Raw genomic sequence first — 8,246 nt, forward strand, 5'->3', positions numbered from 1 at the left:
ACTATACTACACTACACTACAGTATACTATACTGTTGTATATACTGTATACTACACTACAGTATAGTATACTGTAGTACACTACAGTATACTATACTGTAGTAAATATACTTCACTACAGTATACTATACTGTAGTATAAATACTACACTACAGTACACTTCACACAACACTATGCTATACTACTAGACTGCACTAGACTATATTGCAGTAAACTATACTGTAGTTTATTATACTACCCTGTAATATATACAGTGTAGTACACTATACTATATTATAGTGTACTTCACTGGATTGTACTATATTATACTGCGATGGACTGTGCTATACTGTAATATATTATATTATATAGTTATAGTCTACTATATTGTCCTGCACTATACTATAGTATATGTGCTGTATGAGTGAGCGTGTGTGTGTGTGTTAGTATGAATGAGTGAATGTCAAAACTCTATGTAAAGCAATTTGCGCGCTCATCAAGACCAGAACAGCGCTACATAAATAAAGAGCGTTTACCACGGTGTACGACTGTTCTTCACTTTTCTATTTTCTTTTACCTGCGTCAGTAACCATTTACATGGATTTGTCATAACTCAAACACTAGTATGAAGCGCGTGTTCAAATTTTGTTTGGTTAAGGACACAAATGGTGCTGAACCTGTAACACGTTTACTTTCAAACGCTGATGAATCGCCCGCATATAAACACTGAGAACTCCTTTTGCACCAGTTCTTTTAACCTTTAAATCTCCTTTTGGCATTCAGCCACGAGACACGTCAATAAAATGAGAAGAGAATATATTTTTTAAAAATGACTGTGTACAAGTGTATTAGTAACATGTACTACTTTGTCAAAAAAAGTGAGAAAAACTCGGCAGCAATTTAGTATATGACTTCACATGTCATAACAAAATATGTGTAAAATGTGCCAAACTCAGCAGTTAGTAAACTTTAAATCCGCTCATGGGAACTGAACTGTGGTAATTCTGTCTCGCTGGGGGACACTCGAGTTCCCGTCGACACAAAGTCGCTCTTGTCCTCAAAGGCCCCGAACGTTAGTGGCTCATTTTTGGCTCCTGAGCTGCAGTATGAGATCCTTCCAGCTCATTAGTGAGTGCAAACTATAATAAAGCAAAACATCACCTGAATCACAGGCGGGGATTTAATTCAGACGACCCTAAAGGTTTAAGGTTAAAAATAAAACTTGGTTTGTTAGTTTACTCATTTTGTAATGCAAGTGTGAATGACTGAAATATCAGAGCAGAGGTCTCATGATAAGAGATTGAAGACATTTGACAACATCGATGGGTTAAAATGATTGTTTTTGTATTGTAATGTATATGATAATTTGAAACTGAAAATATCGTATTTGCACATATGTCCCCACACGACGGATCTACATTCTGTAAAGACCATATTTTCTGAAAACTAAATTATGTCACTTATTGGACGTTCCCTTGTCCGAACAATGTTCAAGTCTGCTCATTTGAGAATACATCTAGTGAATGTCCTGAAAGCTCAAGCCTGTCTTCTTTGCCTGGATCATCTGGACATTCTTCTACTTTTGGGAACACGTCTAATTCAAACAATCCATCTCGTGCTGCGTACATGATTCAGAAGACGTCCAAACCCAATATTTTGGAAGTTTTGTGGCCTTCACGTCTGAGAATGGCTGAAAAAGCATAGAACCCCACATAGGAACACAATACATGAATACAGTACCTCACACAGTAAATGAGGGTGATGACGACATTTCCTGGTTTTTTTAATGTGTTTGGGTTAAGGCAAAAAAAGTTCCCGGTTAGAGCTCAGGAAAGAGGTTGTGGTTATTTCTCTGACTGTGGTGGTCTGCTGCTTGGTGGACTTCATAAAAACACACCAGAACATCCTGTGTGGCGAGTGTCTTCACCCGCCATTAAAAACACACCAGAATGTCCCCGCATCACTGCAACAATCGGCAAAGAAAGAGCAGATATTTGGCCTCGAACCGAGGTCTGCTGCTTGATGGACGTCAATTGTGCCTCATCAAATCAATCGATCGATCGATCAAACGTTATGTATTTAGCACTTTGCATAAAAGGCAATGCAAAGAAAGCAACCCACCAGCATACAGTTGGTATTACTTTTTTAAAAACATCAATGGAGAAGTAAAGAAGCGGGGAAGAGAAGGAAGTGAGGAAAGGCAGGAAGGAAAGGAAGTGAGGATCATGATGGAACGATCATGGAACTCACAAACAGACTAAAATACTAATGGGTGATCTGAACAGGAGGTAAAAGAGAAATTAAAAACACAAATAGTGACGGATAAAATGTAATGAAATTGATAAGTAAATCAGTAAATAAATAAATTCAATTAGGGTTGCAGCGATTACTCGATTAATCAATCTATTTTGATAATTGATGAATGCATTTGAGTGTTTTGTTAATAATTAAAAACAAGTTTTTTCAGATTTTTCAGCTTCTTAAAAGTGAATATTTTCTGGTTGCTTTGCTCCCTATAACAAAGAAATCATTAAAACTCACATTCAAGAACATTTTCTTATGGACCAAAAGGATTACTCGATTAATCAATAAAATAATCGACAGGTTAATCAGTTAAGAAAATAATCGTTGATGAGCAACGAAAGGGGAGATAAACTAGAACATGATGAAATAACAGCTGCAGTTAAACAGACAATTTAAAATTGGTTTAAAGGACACTAAAGGATAGAATAAACTAAAAGAGTACAAACAAATAATAAAACTGGTAAAAGAAGTTAAAAAGGAGGGGTCTTAAGTTTGTTTTTGAACAATAGGAACATTCTCTTCAGGGACACAATTCCAAAGACGAGGACCACAATAACAGAAAGTTTTGGGTGACTAGAGAGTTCTCCATGGTTCATACACTGGAAGCAAATCTGATAAATAAGTGGAGGCTGAGACCATTTAGAGCTTTAAAAAGTGATAAATGAATCTTAAAATTGATTCTAAAAGAATAAACGTGACTATTAAAACATTATCAATAGGAGAAAACACCTTGAGAAGGCAGTTCTGTAAGATCACCATTTTGTGTTTACGGTGCTTTCTTCAAGTGTCACGACTGATTTATGACCTTCAGAGAAACACAAACCACTTCAGACGACACCACGATGAAGACGAGACAGCCGCGAATGATCTCGGGGTGAATAACGCGCGGTGGAGAAGTGGAGAAGCTGAGTGTGGAGCAGGAATGAGCTCCAACGCTCTCTCTTAATATTGACTCAAGGTAAAGCAACACAAACACACTCTGACTCGCTCTCTCTCTGTGTCTGTCTCTCCTGAAAAACACTCTCGAGCTGTCCAACCAGGACGGCGCTGGGTCACAGTGATCCACTGTCCACACTCACTCATTTCATATCCACTGGCAGACAAGTCATATAGAAAATAAGCCGGCAAACAAACACAGTGGGAGAAATTCCACTGCAGCTGCTGAGGAAATGTGTTCCTCTCATGTTCTGTGGGTCACAGATGTGCGTCACTCTGTTTGACGTCATGGTGATTGATTGCGCTTGAAGCTCAGACTGGGTTCAATATTTGTTGTGTTGTATATATATGTATATATATATACATATATATACATATATATATTTATATGTGACATATGTATATGCATCTGTTGGAAACAAACGGAACAATCAATCATTCTCAAATCTGTATTTTTAAATGACGCAATAGTCTGCAATTAATTATATTTTTTTGTTCTTATCGAGTGTGTAAATATCTTAAAGTATTTAAAGCTGTAGTACGTCGCTTTTAAATATAAACAAATGTCAACCACATTTGTCAAATGAGTTCCTCAGTGCGTTTACATGTATGTAAGTCAAATTTTAGTTGGACTAAGACAATAATTCGGTTTTCTTAATGTCATGTAAACAAGTTAGTCCGACTAAAATCACGCTAGTCTTAGTCGCACTAACATACCTGGATCATGCGATTCATAGTGCGATTACTCCTGTATGTATACCCTTAGTCAGACTGGAGTCTTAGTCGGACTAACATACCTGGATCATGCGATACATAGTGTGATTACTCCTGTATGTATACACTTAGTCGGACTGGAGTCTTAGTCGGACTAACATACCTGGATCATGCGATTCATAGTCCGATTACTCCTGTATGTATACACTTAGTCGGACTGGAGTCTTAGTCGGACTAACATACCTGGATTGTGTGATTCATAGTCCGAAACATACAGAACCACAGCACGGTCCATCTCACCGTTTGCAGTTTGTTTTTCTGTGACGTAAAGGTCAACAGGAAACTGATTCAATAGGCACTATCTTACAGATAAATCAATAAATAACTCAATAAATTGATTTTCTCCTCTGTATGTACTGTATATCGGACTGGTCTTAGACTATGGCCTTAGCTCGATTAAACTGTGCGGTTGCAGATGAACTACAGATCACGACCAGTTCAGAAAACAAACGTCAGAATGATTTCATACGCAGTGGAAGTTTAAAAAAACCACAATCTGTTTTTGCCTAAAACCACATTCAGAACCAGGAAATGGTGAACCCCTACTCTAACAACCTCTGCCAAAAGCACCACAAGTGGTGAAGACGTTAAAGCGGTTTGTTGACATGTGAAAAAAGTAAAGTCATTTTTGGTTGAGCTCACACATGTCTGTGGTTTGCAAAAAACATACGTATGTACGTTGGGGACGTACAGTTTTAGAGTGGGCTGGTAAAACGATTTTGGGGAAATAGACGAAATAAGACAGATATCAGAATTGTGATTTAATCCTATTACCACACCTGCAGAGACAGCTCTAACTTTCTGTCGGACATTAGATTTTTCTTCTGTGGTTCTTCACTGTTACTTGTTTAGACTTCATCCAGGGAACTTGGAGCTGTGTTTTGAAGGAACAGCAGCAGCAGCAGCCATGTCATGTTTGGAACATGCAGGCAGTTTTTTAGAGAGCATTAGAACTACTTTGTGCTCTATTGTCGTGAAAAAAAGGGCAAAATCGTGATCACGATTAAAAACAGTTGTGAAATCCAACTGAAGGAAGAATCCATTTCTTAAACTTTTCATTGGCGCTTCTTGATGTTTTCAGCTGTAATTCAAGTATACGTGTCGTGTGCGTCTTAAAAAATTAGCTGCAAGCCAGAGGGGGCAGGGCTCTATCCAGTTCTTATAATACGTCCATGTCATGTGATCTTTACTCAGAGGTATGACAGGTTGGCCTGAAATTGACCAAATTAATTTAAACATAATACAGTTGAAGTTATGTCTAAGAAAATATGATGTGGCACTTATTTAGTTTAGTATTTTAGTTTAGGCATGTAAACAGGGCTTCTCAGTTCTCAATTATTTTTTGTCAATATTGTCACGATGATTATTTTACTGGTCATGTTTGCTACATTCCTTCCCTGCAGGCCTTGAATCCCTGAAGTTTGAAGTTTGAAGTTGTGCTGTAGTACAGAGTGTACAAATGCGACATTTCCCTTGGTTTGCAGAAAATTAAAATAGCAAGGTTTTTCTTGGAGACCAGGTGGGTCTCACACTGTCCCGTGTGCTGAGCAGCAGCTGAATCACAGCGACACTGTGCAGGATTTGTCCACTGCTGTTTGCAAACACAAAATTCAAAACCTGGCTCCTCCTGCAAGACTCAATTAGAGAGAGAGGGAGAGAGAGAGCGGGAGGAGTAAGTGTTTTGTGGTTGTTTCAGATTCTAAAACAGGAATAAACAACACAGCGTTGGGCGACTTGTGTCGTTTGTCACTTGTTGTGTTAAGGCAGTGGTGGCCAAACTTTGATAATCATGTAATACTTAAGACTATGATTAAGTCACAAACAAATGCAGTGCATTTAAATGATAATCTGTATTAATACAAGGAATGTCTGACCGTTTGGGGTGAGTCAAAATTTCGATTTGGTCATATATCGTCATCCTCGCTCGTGCAATACAAGAATCGATGAGCCGGAGCAAATTTCTAATTAATAAATGAAGGCGCTCTAGAGTAAATATTTCCAGCCAGTTTCACTTGCCGGGCGTCACTACTTCACGTCTTCTCGCGGCGGCGCTGCTCAATTGAAAGAGGTAAACTTGTGTGGAAGTTACCTAGTTAGACGGTGGAAGAGGGAGTTTACATCGGGATAACGGCGGAGAAAGCTATGTTAAGAGATGCTCCATCCACATTCAATACATATACACTTTATTCTCTATGTTATGAATAAATAGAGAAATCCTGCACTTTTAACTTTTAACCTTTCACGGACGTTTCGTTTTCTTCAGTTAGACAGATATCGCGATGTATCGCTGTAGGATTGTCTTGTAATGTAATTATTATCACAGACTCGTTGTGTCGTGATATTATTGGTATCGTGGACCATGTATCGCGTATCATATCGTGAGGCCTGTTCATCCCATAACTGTCCAACGGTTCACTTGACAGGCGTCAAACTTGGCAAAAGACTTGCTAAGGCTTTGAACCCCCCCGTCTTAAGGTTTACTGGCTCAGATTCAAGCCGTTCAAAGATGCTCTGTCCGTTTTTTTCCCAGTAACAAATAGGATCATACTCACACTCGGTCCTGGCCGAGGTCCCGTCTTCTCTGGAGCGTCTGGGACGATCGTAAACGAATCCCAAACCCACCTCGGTGCCACAGACGACTGAGAGGATCCAAACAAACTGAGACAAACAACAAAAACAACAACACATCATGATTCTTCATTAGATGAAAACATACTGTACACAAAGTCTCCAAAGACTAGGATTAAGGACATTAACTCTTTTACTTTCAGTCTTTAAGAAGATTTAGAAGTACAGTAAATATGACTGTAGACTTTTCACCAAAGTAGTACTCTGACAGGCGACTTTAACTTCTATCAAAGTCATTTTCTACTGAGTTACTTTACTCAGACGCGGCTTTCTAGTACTTTGAAACATACAATACTTAATTGACATGTAGTACTCAAAGCACTGAAAGTATATTGTATAAATGTAAAAACATAAACAAAGGTCTCCAAAGCCTAAATGATTAAGGACATTAACTATTTTACTTTCAACATTTAAGTACATTTCATAACAAGTACAGTAAACATAACTTTACTTTAAGACTTTTCACCCAAGTAACATGCGACTTTAACTTCCACCAAAGTAATCTCCTACTTTTTGACTTTTAAAGTTTTGAAAACAAAGAGTATGTGGAAGTAAAATAATGCATAAAAGTTCAGTAAAATTAAATCTAAATCTCACATTATGAATCCAGCCTGTAAAGGTATAAATGAACACACTTAGGTTAGCTTTTTCTAAAGTTTGACTTATTCATGTTTATACTAACTGTCACAGCAGCCGCGTGAGTAGTTCACAGCCCATAAAGTCAGCGTTAAAGGGCTTTTTCCACAAGTTTGCGAAGCATTACACGCGCACATGTTGACACTTAAATAAAGCACATATTCATAAGATGTGTTTCCACTGAGCGCAGCAGCTCCTGCGTCTCTGCCTGCTTCAAAGTAAAAGAAAGGACCACCCGCAGCCGCATAACAATATCCCGGCACTGTGACCAAAGGTTTGGGAAATGACTGACGGATCTACGATTGTTCTGCAAATGTTTCACAGCGGGAAGGCGAGGCAACTCTGAGAGAAAGAAGGAAAGAAAAAAAAAAGCTCAGAACATCACGAAAGCGTCTATTTTTTTCAGGCCGTAAGGAATAATACGCACTGTCGATCTACGCGGAGCAATTACGCACAGGTTTTACGCACAGCAGCCGCGGCTCACCTGCGTTCACGGACAGAAACACGGACTCTTACTGTACCAGTTTGTGCAGCAACATGTTCCTCTGCCGCTCCTATGACTGTCGTCCGGTGTTGAAGGAGGAAGAGTGACTGATGCTGAGTGTGAAAGTGGAGGGACCACCGGAGAGGAGGGCCGTTGGAGGGAAGGACGTGGGGGGTGTTTTTACTGGAGGAGGAGGTAGTCGAGGCTTTCACTCAGGGTGTGGATGACACACAGAGGAGAACAAGTGAGGCAGAATGGGAGGAGAGATATGCCACAGATGTCTTAATATGTAACCTCCATCAGGCGCGCAGTGGACACACTGAGGGTCAAACCAGGACAGAGACACATAAGAGCAACAGGTGACAAACTTATCATGGAAAATAGATTTATAACAAAAACGTACACTCCCTGTAAAGTGGAAGCTGAGGAAGGAAACATGTTTCTTCAATAAACATTTCAGCATATTTAAACCAATTGATCTAAGGGAGAATTGGGACTTTTGTACC

General features: G+C 39.1%; 1 protein-coding gene across 2 annotated transcripts in view; it reads right to left on the minus strand.

The window, feature by feature from the left end:
• enpp2 (ectonucleotide pyrophosphatase/phosphodiesterase 2) overlaps positions 1-7,880 on the minus strand; it is a 34,421-nt gene extending 26,541 nt beyond the window's left edge. For both annotated transcript variants that reach the window (XM_058647440.1, XM_058647439.1), the window contains exons 1-2: positions 7,778-7,880; positions 6,545-6,650 (exon numbers count right to left, since the gene is read on the minus strand). In XM_058647440.1, coding sequence (XP_058503423.1) covers positions 6,545-6,650; positions 7,778-7,795 — 124 coding nt within the window. In that variant the 5' untranslated portion in view covers positions 7,796-7,880. The remainder of the gene's footprint in view (positions 1-6,544; positions 6,651-7,777) is intronic.
• Positions 7,881-8,246: the final 366 nt, after the last annotated feature.

Source organism: Solea solea, chromosome 13 (genome assembly GCF_958295425.1).
Source record: "Solea solea chromosome 13, fSolSol10.1, whole genome shotgun sequence".
In the NCBI taxonomy this organism is placed as follows: Eukaryota; Metazoa; Chordata; class Actinopteri; order Pleuronectiformes; family Soleidae; genus Solea; species Solea solea.